This window comes from Globicephala melas, chromosome 6 (genome assembly GCF_963455315.2).
Source record: "Globicephala melas chromosome 6, mGloMel1.2, whole genome shotgun sequence".
NCBI lineage: Eukaryota > Metazoa > Chordata > Mammalia > Artiodactyla > Delphinidae > Globicephala > Globicephala melas.
This window is the reverse complement of record NC_083319.1, coordinates 67784996-67803640: the sequence shown is the minus strand read 5'-3', so window position 1 is coordinate 67803640 and position 18645 is coordinate 67784996. Positions and strand designations below refer to the sequence as shown.

The following is an 18645-nucleotide window of genomic DNA, read 5'->3' as shown; positions in this document are numbered from 1 at the left end:
GCAGAGAGGAAACAGAGATTCCTTATTCTGAAGTTTCAATCTGGCCAAATGATTAAAAGTTTGTATGGAGGAACATTAAAAATACCTATTTTTTTGATGTGAATAATCCATACACTGTGAAATAACTCTTGCTGAAATACTACTTGGTTGATTTCTGCTCAGGATACATGAAACTCTTTAGCATTAGTCAGTGCTTAAAAAAATACCTTATCACCTGGGCTCCTTGGTGGGGCTAATGGTGGACTCTGGGAGGGCTCATGCCAAGAAGTACTTCCCAGAACTTCTACTGCCAGTGTTCTTGTCCTTACGATGAGACACAACCACCCCCTGACTCTGCAGGAGACCCTCCATTACTACCAGGATAGCCTCATCCACCAGAGGGCAGAGAGAAGAAGCAAGAAGAACTACAATCCTGCAGCCTGTGCAACAAAAACCACATTCACAGAAACATAGACAAGATGAAAAGGCAGAGAGCTACATACCAGATGAAGGAACAAGATAAAACCAAGAAAAAACAACTAAATGAAGTGGAGATAGGCAACCTTCCAGAAAAAGAATTCAGAATAATGATAGTGAAGATGATCCAGGACCTTGGAAAAAGAATAGAGGTAAAGATCGAGAAGATGCAAGAAATGTTTAACAAAGACCTAGAAGAATTAAAGAACACACAAACAGAGAAGAACAGTACAATAACTGAAATGAAAACTACACTAGAAGGAATCAATAGCAGAATAACTGAGGCAGAGAACGGATAAGTGACCTGGAAGACAGAATGGTGGAATTCACTGCTGCGGAACAGAATAAAGAAAAAAGAATGAAAAGAAATGAAGAAAGCCTAAGAGACCTCTGGGACAACATTAAATGCAACAACATTCACATTATAGGGGTCCCAGAAGGAGAAGAGAGAGAGAAAGGACCACAGAAAATATTTAAAGAGATTACAGTCGAAAATTTCCCTAACATGGGAAAGGAAATAGCCACCCAAGTCCAGGAAGCGCAGAGAGTCCCACATGATAAACCCAAGGAGAAACACGCTGAGACACATAATAATCAAACTGACAAAAAATAAAGACAAAGAAAAATTATTGAAAGCAGCAAGGAAAAAAGGCAAATAACATACAAGGGAGCTCCCATAAGGTTAACAGCTGATTTCTCAGCAGAAACTCTACAAGCCAGAAGGGAGTGACATGATATACTTAAAGTGATGAAAGTGAAGAACCTACAACCAAAATTACACTACCTGGCAAGGATCTCATTCAGATTCAATGGAGAAATCAAAAGCTTCAAAGACAAGCGAAAGATAAGAGAATTTAGCACCACAAAACCAGTTCTACAACAAATGCTAAAGGAACTTCTCTAAGTGGGAAATACAAGAGAAGAAAAGGACCTAAAAAAACAAACCCAAAACAATTAAGAAAATGGTCATAGGAACATACGTATCGATAATTACCCTAAAGGTGAATGGATTAAATGCTCCAACCAAAAGACACAGGCTTGCTGAAAGGACACAAAAACAAGACCCATATATATGCTGTCTACAAGAGACCCACTTCAGACCTAGGCACACATACAGACTGAAAGTGAGGGGATGGAAAAAGATATTCCATGCAAATGGATATCAAAAGAAAGCTGGAGTAGCAATACTCATATCAGATAAAAGAGACTTTAAAATAAAGAATGTTACAAGAGACAAGGAAGGACACTACATAATGATCAGGGGATCAATCCAAGGAGAAAATATAACAATTATAGATATATATGCACCCAACATAGGAGCACCTCAATACATAAGGCAACTGCTAACAGCTATAAAAGGGGAAATCAACAGTAACAAATTAATAGTGGGGGACTTTAACACCTCATTTAAACTAATGGACAGATCATCCAAAATGAAAATAAATAAGGAAATAGAAGCTTTAAATGACACAATAGACCAGATAGATTTAATCGATATTTATAGGACATTCCACCCAAAACAGCAGATTACACTTTATTCGCAAGAGCACACAGAACATTCTCCAGGATAGATCACATCTTGGGTCACAAATCAAGCCTCAGTAAATTTAAGAAAATTGAAATCATATCAAGCATCTTTTCTGACCACAATACTATGAGATTAGAAATAAATTACAGGGAAAAAAACATAAAAAAGAGACACACATGGAGGCTAAACAATACGTTAGTAAATAACCAAGTGATCAGTGAAGAAATCAAAGACGAAATCAAAAACTACCTAGAGACAAATACCAATGAAAACATGACGATCCAAAACCTATGGGATGCAGCAAAAGCAGTTCTAAGAGGGAAGTTTGTAGCTTTACAAGGCTACCCCAAAAAACAAGAAAAATCTCAAATAAATAATGTAAGCTCACACCTAAAAACTAGAGAAAGAAGAACAAACAAAACCCAAAGCTAGCAGAAGGAAAGAAATCATAAAGATCAGGGCACAAAAAAATGAAATAGAAGCAAAGAAAACAATAGCAAAGACCAGTAAAACTAAAAGCTGGTTCTTTGAGAAGATAAACAAAATTGATAAACCATTAGTCAGACTCATCAAGAAAAAGAGGGAGAAGACTGAAATCAATTAAATTAGAAATGAAAAAGGAGAAGTTACAACAGACACCACAGAAATACAAAGCATTCTAACAGACTACTACAAGCAACTCTATGCCAATAAAATGGACATCCTGGAAGAAATGGACAATTCTTAGAAATGTATAACCTTCCAAGACTGAACAAGGAAGAAATAGAAAATATGAACAGACCAATCACAAGTAATGAAATTGAAACTGTGATTAAAAATCTTCCAACAAAGAGAAGTCCAGGACCAGATGGCTTCACAGGTGAATTCTATCAAACATTTAGAGAAGAGCTAACACCCATCCTTCTCAAACTCTTCCAAAAAACTGCAGAGGAAGGAACACTCCCAAACTCAATCTATGAGGCCACCATCACCCTGACACCAAAACCAGACAAAGATACTACAAAAAAAGAAAATTACAGACCAATATCACCAATGAATATAGATGCAAAAATCCTCAACAAAATACCAGCAAACAGAATACAACAACACATTAAAAGGATCACACACCATGATCAAGTGGGATTTTTCCCAGGGATGCAAGTATTCTTCAATATATGCAAGTCAATCAATGTAATACACCATATTAACAAATTGAAGAAGAAATACCATATAATCATCTCAATAGATGCAGAAAAACCTTTTGACAAAATTCAACACTCATTTATGATAAAAAACTGTCCAGAAGGTGGGCATAGGGGGAACCTACCTAAACATAATAAAGGTGATATACAACAAGCCCACAGCAAACATCATTCTCAATGGTGAAAAACTGAAAGCATTTCCTCTAAGATCAGGAACAAGACAAGGATGTCCACTCTCACCACTATTATTCAACATAGTTTTGGAAGTCCTAGCCACGGCAATCAGAGAAGAAACAGAAATAAAAGGAATCCAAATTGGAAAAGAAGAATTAAAACTGTCACTGTTTGCAGATGACATGATACTATACATAGAGAATCCTAAAGATGCTACCAGAAAACTACTAGAGCTATTCAATGAATCCGGTAAAGTAGCAGGATACAAAATTAATGCATAGAAATTTCTTGCATTCCTATACACTAACAATGAAAATCTGAAAGAGAAATTCAGGAAACACTTCCATTTACCACTGCAACAAAAAGAATAAAATACCTAGGAATAAACCTACCTAAGGAGATGAAAGACCTGTATGCAGAAAACTGTAAGACAATGATGAAAGTAATTAAAGGTGACACAAACAGATGGAGAGATATACCATGTTCTTGGATTGGAAGAATCAATATTGTGAAAATGACAATACTCCCCAAAGCAATCTACAGATTCAGTGCCAACCCTATCAAACTACCAATGGCATTTTTCACAGAACTAGAACCAAACATTTTACAATTTGTATGGAGACATAAAAGACCCCGAATAGCCAAAGAAGTCTTGAGGGAAAAGAGCAGAGCTGGAGGAATCAGACTCCCTGACTTCAGACTATACTACAAAGCTACAGTAATCAAGACTATATGGTACTGTCAGTAAAACAGAAATACAGATCAATGGAAAGAGATAGAAAGCCCAGATATAAACCCACACACCCATGGTCAGCTAATCTATGACAAAGGAGGCAATGATATACAATGGAGAAAAGACACAGTCTCTTCAATAAGTGGTGCTGGGAAAACTGGACAGCTACAGGTAAAAGAATGAAAATAGAACACTCCGTAACACCATACACAAAAATAAACTCAAAATGGATTAGAGACCTAAATGTAAGACCAGACACTATAAATCTCTTAGAGGAAAACAGAGGTGAACACTCTTTGACATAAATCACAGCAAGATCTTTTTTGATCCACCTCCTAGAGTAATGGAAATAGAAACAAAAATAAACAAATGGGACTTAACGAAACTTAAAAGCTCTTGCACAGCAAAGGAAACCATAAACAAGAAGAAAAGACAACCCTCAGAATGGGAGAAAATATTTGCAGATGAATCAACGGACAAAGGATTAATCTCCAAAATACATAGACAGCTCATGCAGCTCAATATTAAAAAAACAAACAACCCAATTCAGAAATGGGCAGAAGACCTAAACAGACATTTCTCCAAAGAAGACATTAAGATGGCTAAGAAGCACATGAAAAGCTGCTCAACATCACTAATTATTAGAGAAATGCAAATCAAAACTACAGTGAGGTATCACCTCACAACAGTTAGAATGGGCATCATCAGAAAATCTACAAACAACAAATGCTGGAGAGGGTGTGGAGAAAAGGGAATCCTCTTGCACTGTTGGTGGGATACAGCCACTATGGAGAACTGTATGGAGGTTCCTTAAAAAACTAAAAATAGAATTACCATATGACCTTGCAATCCCACTACTGGGCATATACACAGAGAAAACCATAATTCAAAAAGACACAGACACCCCAATGTTCATTGCAGCACTATTTACAATAGCCAGGTCATGGAAGCAACCTAAATGCCCACTGACAGATGAATGGATAAAGAAGATGTGGTACATATATACAATGGAATATTACTCAGCCATGAAAAGGAATGAAATTGGGTTATTTGTTGAGATATGGATGCATCTAGAGATTGTCATACAGAGTGAAATAAGTCAGAAAGAGAAAAACAAATATAGTATATTAACGCATATATGTGGAAGCTAGAAAAATAATACAGATGAACCAGTTTGCAGGGCAGAAATTGAGACACAGATGCAGAGAACAAACGTATGGACACCAAGGGGGAAAAGCGGCGGGGGTTGGTGGTGGGATGAATTGGGAGATTGGGATTGACGTGTATACACTGATGTATATAAAATGAATGACTAATAAGAACGTGCTGTATAAAAAATAAAATAAAATAAAATAAATACCTTATCACAATCATAGAACCTTAATACTTACCACATTACTGCATGTTCTATATCGGATATTTCTTCCCTCACAGCTCCTAGGAAAAAAAAAAAAAAAAAAAACTCATTACTACCTATGAAGGGCCCCAAATTTGAACTGTTTTGTTACAAAAACCATTTCCTCTCAGTACCAATATAAAAGCCTCTCTTTTCTTCTGAGTATGCTCTTAGAGGAATTAGTATCAAATGTTAAATTGAGCAGACCTCAAGGAGTTGTATACATAAATTGATTTCTCTATAAGGGTTGAAACTAAGCATTCATTTTGCTTCAAAAGTTGTCAAAGTAAGTACTTGTAATGAGTTCTTATTTAATCAAATAGATTTAATGCAAGGTTTTCTGATAAATATTAATATTAAATGAATCCTCTGTTAATTATCTCTGGTATAAAACTAAAGATAGGTTTCACTAATATGACAGATCTTACATTTAGAATATGATAAAAATTGTACTTAACATTCAACATGGCTTTTAAAATTACACATCTAAGAATATGAAAGTCATAATTCTTAAAGAATTATCTTCATTTCTAAAGTACATCCTCATTGTGGAGGTTTTAGAAAAGAAAGATGATGCAAAAGAACGAAAATCCCCCATAGCTGTCTCATCTAAAGATAATCACTATTATTTTGATTTATTAATTTCTTTCCAATGCAGAGGAAATAACATCACTTATACAATTTTATAGCTTGCTTTTCTTCCACGTAAAAATTTTTGGAGTTATTTTTCCACACTACTAAATAACTTTAAAGACATCATTTTGAGAGCTACATACTATTCCATCAAATGATATAACTTGTGTAATCATTCTTCCATTTCTTGTCATTTAAGTAGTTTCTAATTTGGGGTTTGGTAAGTGATCATGTGATAAACCATGTCCATGCGTATGTTTTATCCAAGTTTCTGACTATGTCTTTAGGAGAGATAAGTTTCTAGAAGGGGAATTACAGCACTAAAGGGAAAGAACTTTTATAAGGCTCTTGATAAATATTGCCAAATTGCGTTCCATAAAGGTTGTACCATTGCATTCTCCCACCAGCAATATATGGGAGTTTCCATTTTACTGAACTCTTGTGAACAAAAACAATCAATTTTTTATTAAATGTTCAATGATGACACTTAAGAACAGCAGTACTCTGCTCTTTCAAAATAAGTCACACTTATAAAAAAACAAGTAAAATATGAAATTCTGAGAGAATTATCATACTAATAACTAATAGTTATGGAATTCCAGGTATATTTCTAAGTTTGTTATATGTATTAATTTATTTACTCTTCTCAAGAACACTGGGAGACAGGGTACTATCATTATACCCATTTTACAGAAGAGAAAATGTAAGCTTAGGGAGGTTAAGTAACTTGCCAAAATCACACAACTATTAAGTAATAGAGCTGAGATTTGAAACCGAGCCATTCAGAGCTTACACTCATAACCGTGATGCTTTACTGCCCCCTAATTCACTTGTTTGTTCAGCACACGCCCATTGAGCTCCTATTATATACTGGGCAATACATTTACTTCCGGGAATACAAAGAAGAATGAGCATGACTTGGTCTTCGCTATTAAGAAAATATTCATATAATTCAGTGTAAAAAATGCTAGATAGTATTTGTGTTAGGTCTCAAGAATGTCATCAAAAAGAAAATGTCACCTGAAAATACAATTACACAAAGGCTATCTTAGAGAGATAGAAAGGTCCCAGGCTTGAAGACTTGACTGTAACCAGACTGACTATATTAATATGCACTCAACAGTAGAATGTAACAAAGGAAAAAAAGGGCTGGCCAGAATCATAGAAAAAAAGGAGAATGGAAGAGATACTAGGTTGCCAGTGCCCAGCCCAGCAATGTCCCAGGCTAAGGGCCAATGAACTTCACGTCCTCCTGATCCCCTTGGCTAGGCTGTTGCTATCACAGTCCAGATACCTCACACTAACCTAGCTGATGCCAGTGAATTTTTTGCTCATCTCAGAAATATTCTTCATTACAATGCCATGTTGATCAAAGCAATTTGCCAAGCGTGGTCTGTTTTTACATGACTGCTAAGAGGCAGAGGCACTGGTCATGCTGACATGGGAATGGTCCATGTTATGGACAGTTCTACTTCTCACTGTAAGTTAATAAATTGGCATTTTAACTTGAAATATTAACCTCACAGGCCAAGTCATTGCAAGTCCACCTCCAAGAGAAGGATTTGTTCTTGGTATGACTGCTGAAAAATATCAGGTTTCTGAGTTTAAAAAGATGAGAGCTAGGCTCCAATTGATGGTAAATTTACAAGGTAATTAATGCTATGACCTGGACGCCTTTGGTAGCATGCCATGTAGACATCAGTGTTGGCTGAATGTGATATGTTTTTCAATTTTGAAATTCCTAGTGCATATGTGACATACTGTAGTGGTTAAGAGTACCCAGTTTGACAGCAGAACCTTCTTTCTGGAATCCTGATTCCTTACTTTCTATACCTCAGTTTTGTCATCTTTAAAATAGGATAATATTGCTTATCCCCTGGGATTATTATGAGGAGTAACTGAGTTAATATTTGTGAAGCACTTCAAACAGTGCCTCACACATAGTAAGCATTATATAGACATTTAACAAATAAATTAATTATATAATAGATGTAAAAATATAATAGATATTAAAAGAGGGTGATGGATACGTGGAGAAGAAATCATAGGCAAAGGCATAGAGGAAAGAAAAGATATGGTGTGTTTGTACATTTTCAAGCGGTTTGGTTGTGTAGTTTTGGGTGTATGTGGGGAACTGAAAGAGATTAAAAAAAGCCTTCTAACTGTGAACTTTGCAATAGGCAGAGGGGAACCACTGAAGGTTTTAAAACAAAGGAGATCCAATGATGACTTCTTGCCTTAAAAAAGTGAACTCTGGCATTAATCATGAAGATCTTAAAATGCTATGTTTTTCACCCTCCTTTTATTTTCTTTTCCTAACCTTATCTCCCTGAAAGGAATAATGGAAACACATCTGAATTAGGAGTTTGACAATCTGAGTCACAGACTTTGCTCTTCCCCTTGCGTAAGCCTCTTGTCCTCTCAGGGTTTTTGCTTCCTCATCTGTCAACTGGATATCACTGTATAAGGAAACAGCAGTGCCTGAAGTTGTGATCACCAACTGAGATAACTCACAAAAGTTCTATCCAAACGTCAATGGGGTTGACGTTATTAGAGACGTCAACGTGATGGGGTTATTAGAGATAATGCTTACTAAAAAAATTAAAAAGCAGAAAAACATCTAGTTCAATAATTTAAATGAGCCTTTTCCCAGATATTTTAAACTATGAATACCTACTACGTATGTTCTAAAAGCATCCTTGAGATGGACCTAGAGATTATCATACTAAGTGAAGTAAGTCAAATAAATACAAATAGTATATAATAGCACTTATATATGGAATCTAAAAAAATAATATAATTAAACTTATTTACAAAACAGAAACAGACTCACAAATATAGAAAACAAACTTATGGTTACCAAAGGGGAAATGCAGGGGAGGACCAATTAGGAGTTTGGGATTAACATGTACACACTACTATATATAAAATAGATAAACAACAAGGATTTACTGTATAGCACAGGGAACTATATTCAGTAGCTTGTAATAACCTACAATGGAAAAAAATCTGTAAAAGAAAACATATATATAGATAGATACAGATATATAGATATATAGATACAGATATCTGAATCACTTTGATGTATGCCTGAAACTAACATAATATTATAAATCAACTATAGTTCAATAATTTATAAAAAGCATCCTTGGGTAACAGGAAAAGTAAGCATATAATGTAAAAGATTGAATTAAATGCTTCTCATTTAGCAAAAACAAAACAGAAACAAACGGCGGTGGGGGAAGAGAGGGGTTCCCATACTAGGAGGGGCCCACCCACAGAGTGGGGATTAGCAGGGACAGGGAGAGACCTTCGGGGGGATCAGGGGATCAGAGGGGAATGCGGATAGCATTTCCCCCACCCACTCGGGCCTGGCAAGCCTACTGAGGTCCCAGACCTGAACCACCATCCTCCAGGGCCCCCTCTGGCCATGCTGAGCCTAAGCCATGCCCCCCACCCCACCCCCAGGGCCTTTTCTGGCTGCACAGTTCCTGATCCCCAGCCCTGCCCTCCCTTGCCTACCCCCCCGACCCCCACCAAGGCCTTTTCGGGTTTTTTTTTTTGGCCGTTGTGGTTCTGTTTTGCCTTCTTTCTGTTGTTTCATTTATATTTTTATTTTTTGTAATACATTTTTTATTTTTCTAATTTTATTGTATTTTTATTCTTTGTTATTGTTCTCCTCCTTTTTGTTTGTTGCCTTTCTTTTTTTTTGCCATGCTGCACAGCTTGCGGAATCTTGGTTTCCAGGCCAGGGGTCGGGCCTGAGCTTCTGTGGTGGGAGCACGGAGACCAAACCACTGGATTAACAGAGAACCTCAGGCCCCAGGGAATACTGATCAGTGTGAGGTCTCCCAGTGGTCCTCATCAGGGCACCAAGACCCCGCTCTACCCAACTGCCTGCAAACTCCAGTGCTGGACGCCTCAGGCAAAACAAGCAGCAAGACAGGCACACAGCCCCACCCATCAAAAAAATGAGACAACAAAAGAATATGTTACAGACGAAGGAGTAAAGATCAAATAAAAGACCAAATAAATGAAGAGGAAATAGGCAACCTACCTGAAAAAGAATTCAGAGTAATGATAGTAAAGATGATCCAAAATCTTGGAAGTAGAATGGAGGCACAGATTGAGAAAATACAAGAAATGATTAACAAGGACCTAGAAGAACTAAAGAACAAACAAACAGTGAGGAACAGCACAATAACTGAAATGAAAAATACACTAGAAGGAATCAATAGCAGAATAACTGAAGCAGAAGAACAAATAAGTGAGCTGGAAGACAGAATGCTGGAAATAACTGCTGAGGAGCAGAATAAAGAGAAAAGAGTGAAAAGAAATGATGACAGTCTCAGAGACTTCTGGGACAATATTAAACGCACCAATATTTGAATAATAGGGGCCCCAGAAGAAGAATAGAAAGAGAAGGGGTCTGAGAAAATATTTGAAGAGATTATAGTTGAAAACTTCCCTAACATGAAAAGGGAAATAGCCACACAAGTCCATGAACTGCAGAGTCCCAGGCAGGATAAACTCAAGGAGAAACATGCCAAGACACATATTAATCAAACTAAAAAAAATTAAATTCAAAGCAAAATATTAAAAGCATCAAGGTAAAAGCAACAAATAACATACAAGGGGATCCCCATAAGGTTATTAGCTGATTTTTCAGGAGAAACTCTGCAGGCCAGAAGGGAGTGGCAGGACATATTTAAAGTGATGAAAGGAAAAAACCTACAATGAAGATTACTCTACCCAGCAAGGATCTCATTCAGATTCAATGGAGAAATCAAAAGCTTTACAGACAAGCAAAAGCTAAGAGAACTCGGTACCACCAAACCAACTTTACAACAAATGCTAAAGGAACTTCTCTAGGCAGGAAACACAAGAGAAGAAAAAGAACCGCAAACCCAAAACAATTAACAAAATGGTAATAGGAACATACATGTTGATAATTACCTTTAATGTACATGCATTAAATGCTCCAACCAAAACACACAGACTGGCTGAATGGATACATAAACAAGACCCATCTATATGCTGTCTATAGGAGACCCACTTCAGACCTAGGGACACATACAGACTAAAAGTGAAGGGATGGAAAAGGATATTCCGTGAAAATGAAAATCAAAAGAAAGCTGGAGTAGCAATACTGATATCAGATAAGATAGATTTTAAAATTAAGATTGTTACAAGAGACAAAAAAGACACTACATAATGATCAAAGTATCAATCCAAGAAGAAGATAGAACAATAATAAATATTTATACACCGAATACAGGAGCATCTCAATACATAAGGCAAAAGCTAACAGCCATAAAAGGGGAAATCTACAGTAACACAATGAAAGTGGGAGACTTTAACACCCCCACTTAAACCAATGGACAGAGCATCCAGGCAGAAAATAAATAAGGAAACACAGGCTTTAAATGACACATAAGACCAGATAGATTTAATTGATATTTACAGGACTTTCCACCTGAAAGTGGCAGTTCTTCTCACATGCACATGGAACACTCTCCAGGATAGATCACATCTTGGGGCACAAATCAAGCCTCAGAAAACTTAAGAAAATTGTATCAAGCATGTTTTCTGACCACAACACTATGAGATTAGAAATCAATTACAGGAAAAAGAAAACTGTAAAAAACACAAACACATGGAGGCTAAACAATACGCTACTAAATAACCAAGAAACAACTGAAGACATCAAAGAGGAAATAAAAAAATACATAGAAACAAATGACAATGAAAACACAACAACACAAAACCTATGCAATGCAGAAAAAGAAGTTCTAAGAGGGAAGTGTGTAGCAATTCAATCTCACCTCAAGAAACAAGAAAAATCTCAAAAAAAATAAAATAAAATCTAACCTTACACTTAAAGGAACTAGAGAAAGAAGACGACGAACAACAAAATAACCCAAGGGAAAGAAATCATAAAGATCAGAGTAGAAATAAATGAAATAGAAACAAGGAAAACAATAGAAAAGATAATAAAACTAAAAGCTGGTTCTTTGAGAAGATAAACAAAATTGATAAACCTTTAGCCAGACTCATCAAGAAAAAAAGGGAGAGGACTCAAATCAATAAAATGAGAAACGAAAAAGGAGAAATTACAACTGACACCGCAGAAATACAAAGGATCACAAGAGACTACTACAAGCAACTATATGCAAATAAAACGGACAACCTGGAGGAAATGGACAATTCTTGGAAACGTACAACTTTCCAAGACTGAGCCAGGAAGAATTAGAAAATATAAACAGACCAATCGCAAGTAATGAAATTGAAAGTGTTATCAAAAATTATCCATGAAATAAAAGTCCAGGACCAGATGGCTTCACAAGTGAATTCTAACAAACATTTAGAGAAGAGCTAACACCTATCCTTCTCAAACTCTTCCAAAAGAATTGCAGAGGGAGGAAAACTGCCAAACTCGCTCTACAAGGCCACCATCACCCTGATACCAAAACCAGACAAAGATATCACAAAAAAGAAAATTACAGACCAATATCACTGATGAACATAGACATAAAAGTCCTCAACAAAATTCTAGGAAAGAGAATCCAACAACACATTAAAAGGATCATACACCATGACCAAGTGGGATTTATCCCAGGGATGCAAGGATTCTTCAATATATGCAAATCAATCAATGTGATATACCATATTAACAAACTGAAGAATAAAAACCATATGATCATCTCAATAGATGCAGAAAAAGCTTTCGACAAAATTCAACGCCCATTTATGATACAAACCCTCCAGAAAGTGGGCATAGGGGGAACTTACCTTAACATAATGAAGGCCATATATGAGAAAGCCACAGCAAACATCATTCACAATGGTGAAAAACTGAAAGCATTTCCTCTAAGCTCAGGAACAAGACAAGGATGTCCACTCTCACCACTATTATCCAACAGTTTTGGAAGACCTAACCATGGCAATCAGAGAAGAAAAAGAAATAAAAGGAATCCAAATTGGAAAAGAAGGAGTAAAACTGTCACTGTTTGCAGATGACATGATACTATACATAGAAAATCCTAAAGATGCCACCAGAAAACTACTAGAGTTCATCAATGAATTTGGTAAAGTTGCAGGGTGCAAAATAAATGCACAGAAATCTCATGCATTCCTATATACTAACAATGAAATGTCAGAAAGAGAAATTAAGGAAACAATCCCATTTACCATCACAACAAAAAGAATAAAATACCTAGGAATAAACCTACCTAAGGAGGCAAAAGACCTGTATGCAGAAAACTATAAAACACTGATGAAAGAAGTCAAAGATGACACAAACAGATGGAGATATATACCATGTTCTTGGATTGGAAGAATCAATATTGTGAAAATGACAATATTCCCCAAAGCAATCTACAGATTCAGTGCCAACCCTATCAAACTACCAATGGCATTTTCCACAGAACTAGAACCAAACATTTTACAATTTGTATGGAAACACAAAAGACCCTGAGTAGCCAAAGCCATCTTGAGAAAGAAAAACGGAGCTGGAGGAATCAGGCTCTCCGACTTCAGACTATATTACAAAGCTACAGTAATCAAGACAGTATGGTATTGGCACAAAAAAAGAAATATAGATAAATGGAAGAGGACAGAAAGCCCACAGATAAACCCAAGCACCTATGGTTACCTAATCTATGACAAGGGAGCCAAGACTATACAATGGAGAAAAGAGAGTCTCTTCAATAAGTGCTGCTGGGAAAACTGGACAGCTACATGTAAAAGAATGAAATTAGAACACTCCCTAATACCATACAAAAAATAAACTCAAAATGGATTAAAGGCCTGACACTATAAAGGCCTGACACTATAAAACTCTTAGAGGAAAACATATGAAGAAACACTCTTTGTCATAAATCACAGCAAGATCTTTTTTGACCCACCTCTTAGAGTAATGAAAATAAAAACAAAAATACACAAATGGGACCTAATGAAACTTAAGAGATTTTGCACAGCAAAGGAAAGCATAAAGAAGACGAAAAGACAACCCTCAGAATTGGAAAAAATATTTGGACTAATTTCCAAATTATATAAACAGCTAATGCAGCTCAATATAAAAAAACCCAAACAATCCAATCAAAAAATGGGTGGAAGACCTAAATAGACATTTCTCCAAAGAAGACATAGAGATGGCCAAGAGGCACATGAGAAGATGCTCAACATCACTAATTATTAGAGAACTGCAAATCAAAACTACAATGAGGTATCACCTCACACTGGTCAGAATGGCCATCATCAAAACATCTACAAACAATAAATGGTGGAGAGAGTGTGGAGAAAAGGGAACCTTCTTGCACTTTTGTTGGGAATGTAAATTGATACAGCCACTATGGAGGACAATATGGAGGTTCCTTAAAAACCTAAAAATATAACTACAGTATGACTCAGCAATTCCATTACTGGGCATATACCCTGAGAAAACCGTAATTCCCAAAGACACATGCATCTCATTGTTCACTGCAGCACTATTTACAATAGCCAGGCCATGGAAACAACCTAAATGCCCATCGACAGAGGAATGGACAAAGAAGATGTGGTACATATATAGAATGGAATATTAGCCATAAAGAAGAAAGAAATTGGGTCATTTGTAGAGATGTGGATGGACCTAGAGTGTGTCATACAGAGTGAAGTGTGTCAGAATGAGAAGAACAAATATCATATAATAATGCATATATGTGGAATCTAAAAAAGTGGTACAGATGAACCTATTTTCAGGGCAGGAATAGAGACACAGACATAGAGAACAGACGTGTGGACACAGCAGTGGAAGGGGAGGGTGGGATGAATTGGGAGATTAGGACTGACATAAATACACTACCATGTGTAAAACAGATAGCTAGTGGGAACCTGCTATATAGCACAGGGAGCTCAGCTCGGTGCTCTGTGATGACCTAGATGGGTGGGATGGGGGAGGGGATGGGAGGGAGGTCCAAGAGGGAGGGGATATATGTATACATATAGCTGATTCACTTCGTTGTACAACAGAAACTAACACAATATTGTAAAGCAGCTATACTCACCACCACCACCCCCCACAAAAAAAAGCTGAGCTGGGGGAGTACCGTCATCCTGTCATCTCGCTCATTCGAGATAAGCCTTAAGAAGACTCTCTGATTCCCAGGAAATGTGACTCTTCGTTCCTGCCGTCTACAATTTGATGTCTTCCAAAAAAATTCTATCCTACACACCAGTCTCCCAATCCCAGAGAATCCAAGTTTATAAGGGCAATCATAAGGCAGACAGGTACACCCTTTCAATTTTCTGTTACCACATTGATTTGCTGTCCTTCAAATACTGGCACTTTTCAAAACTACAAAATCACCCTCATTTTAGATAAATGTATCATATTCTATATGAAGAAATGTTACTTTCAATCTCAGTTGGACTTTAGCCACTTTTTGATCAGTGGTTCCTGCAGAAATAAAACTATTAAGACAAACAAACAAACACAAAACATAGCAAAGAAAAAACCACTTGCCACCATTTCCAAAGTACATCCTGTAATTGTCTAACACCTAATATTGATTTGCAAATAATTTAATTCTGCTCCTGAGTTAAGTCTTCCCTTCACTGTATTGTATTACTTTTTGAGTGAGAGCTTATTTAATTTGAGTGAAATATGATAGTAAAGTGGTAATGTTTGAGTTTGGAAAAGTCCTTGTTATTAAAAGACACTATCAAATTGTGGACAATAATATTAATACTAACGTCTACTATATATTGAATGTCTGCTACAGGTATCTGGTCCAGTATTAGGTATTCTGTACACATTATCTCTAAGTTTCCAACAACTGGAAGGCTTTATTATTCCCACTTAATAGGTAAGAAAACTGAGGCTGAGAAAGACTAGGAGGCTGAAAGCCATATACCTACTCAGGAAAGAGAGAACCAGGGATTGGAACTCAGGTGTGTCTAACTCTAAAGCATATACAACAACGATAATAATACAAAAGGAGCAAGATGTACTCAAGACGTGGAAAATCCTAACACTAGATTAAACCTTGGAGGCTGAGCCTGGGGGTTAACTGCACCTTATTTTCCACATCAGTACATAACCTGCTTCTCAATTCTGCTAAAGCCAGTAAGTAAATGACATCTAGATACACCCTGTACATTGGGAACAACTCCAAGAGAACCACACTCATCAGTAAAATGTAATGTGAAAGAACTTCAGGGCAGGAAAGTTTGTATTTTTTGAAAGTTCAACTTTGTTAACGCGGAATGTAAATTTTACTTAAATAACAAAGTGACTATTCCACCGCAAGGATTTTAACTCTTGTCAAGCATGAATTTCTTCATTGAAGGCATTTATCTAGGCATAAAAGCCTCATCTGAGAATTATGCAGTAAAAAATATTTTCTTCTGTTTTTAAAAAAAATTCTTAAAAAAACAGTTAACATAAAACAGCTGAAAGATTTTCTTCACATTTTAACAAAATAAAATTCACCGCTGGAAATGAAAACAAACATTAGAAATTTCAGTCCAAAATGGTTTCTGAGGAAAATTATTGGTTATTGGTAGGCCACCAATAACAAAGGATTTAAGTAAGTGCATCTGCTCAATGAAAACTATGAAACAGCTACAGGACTATATTTAGTGAGTTAAATATTGTACCAATTAATAAATCAGAAACTGGTTCAAGTATAAAAAGAACAAAATATAAATAAAAATATATTTTAAACCAAATTTGTACAGAAATTTCCTTATTTATATCAGCTCTTTACTCCTAACCAGTCATTTATTAATTTTGGCTTAGTTCCTTGTCTCAAAAAAGGAAATCACCTAAACATCAAGCTCTCATTTGTGAATTATTTTAATTCACTTATAATGAGGTTAGTATAGGCTTGAAGCATACTTTATTGGTCTCTAATTAACACATAACAAACCATCCAAACTCTTCCAATACTTAACATCCTGATGTTATCTTAGTTTCTATTACCATAATTTAACAACCTTAGAAGAGACGAATTGCCATGGAAAATTAAAAGCTCTCTTTCCAGTCTTTAGCCATTTGTTGGCTTTTTTCCTCCCTGCTTACATAAATCTTTAAAAGAGGAAGGTATATTCGACTCATCTCTCATTAAGAATAAAAGAAGGATCTGGTAAATACATCAATTTAAATTAAAAATTCTTCACATCTCCTCTCTAAGCAAACAGATCCTTCTGGTGACGCAACCAGACTCATCCTTGGTGTTAGTGAACCGTTACAAGAAAATCTGATAAATGTGTATATTAAATGCCAGAGTTCTTAAGGACAAATTGCACTTGTGTTAGGCTCATGAAGCTTTGCCTTTGATTTTCAAAAACCAAAGGGTGCTGTTAAGTAGGAACAGGTTACTGTATTTCTCTGAGTACCTCCTGCCTTTCAAATACAGACTCATGGGCAAAGAATTTTGAAGTAAGACAGTCCATCTGCTTATCTCTCTCTTTTTTTGGTCATCCAAAAGGACACTCTGAGCTTTTTACAAGAGAACAGACATAAAACCATGTCAGCAATTTACGCCAGAAGGACTCTGGGTCCTTTAGACCATGGGTCCGAAAATGATCATGAATTGGACAAGACCAGCAGACTGAGAGCCTCAGCTGGGACTTCACGGAGTATTGGAACACTGTTTTCCTCCTTCACTTCAAGCGAGACTTTCAGTACTCACGGGAGCCATAGTGCAGGAGGGTGTCCCTAAGGAGCCGGTTAAAATATTTTGCCATTTCTAGGGCTTTTTACAAAGACCTCAAGAGGAATAACAAATTCTGAGAACACCCAAGAGAAAGAAGTGCAAATGCACTGCTGGGCTGCTTTTCACGTTCCATGACATATTATCGTAACAGTTTCTTTCGGGAAAGAAAACTTGATACCAATGAACTTGGTCATTAAAAAGGAAGCTATGTGAACCTGCGGACATGGTGTGTAAAGCTATCCTCAGATGCTCACTACCCTAATCTGGGGGTCAAACTGGATGCTGAAAACCTAGGGGCTAGAACTGGAGTCCGTTCTGGAGCACCACAGGTGGTTAGTAGTGGTCTTGCTTTGCACAGGGAGAAAAGGAGTTAGAAGATATGCCATCCCTGTGCATCTCCTAAGTCCCGAGTTCTCATTTTCCCCTTAACTCTCTCTGTCTCACTCTTGTGCTTAAAAAAGTCATTCTTTAATGCTCTACATTTTATTCCATGTTTAAAATAATTATTTAATTCTAATTTAGAATGTCTTTCATGAGAATCAAAATGAGCCTTTTTCATGTGGAAACTCTGTGTGGCACTTGGTCCCAACAGGATGAATCGATTCAGCACTGTCCCTTCTTCAAAAAGTAACTACGTAAAAACAGAGAGTAGAATGGTGATTACCAGGGCCTCGGAGGCATGGGAATTGGGGAGATGTCCTTTAAGGGTATGAACTTGCAACTAGTAGATAAATAAGTCTTGGAGATTTAATGCACAGCCTAGTGATTATAGACAACAAGACTATATTGTAAACTTGAAAGTTGCTGAGAGACTAGATCTCAATTGTTCCCACTACAAAAAA

The 18645-nt window shown here is 36.6% G+C and overlaps 1 protein-coding gene across 2 annotated transcripts in view; it reads right to left on the bottom strand.

Annotated features, from left to right (window-relative positions):
* The window catches only part of ADAMTSL1 (ADAMTS like 1), a 1021102-nt gene that overhangs the window by 404006 nt on the left and 598451 nt on the right, over positions 1-18645 (bottom strand). For both annotated transcript variants that reach the window (XM_060300968.1, XM_030840590.2), the window contains one exon: positions 5464-5509. In XM_060300968.1, the coding sequence (XP_060156951.1) occupies positions 5464-5509 (46 nt within the window). The remainder of the gene's footprint in view (positions 1-5463; positions 5510-18645) is intronic.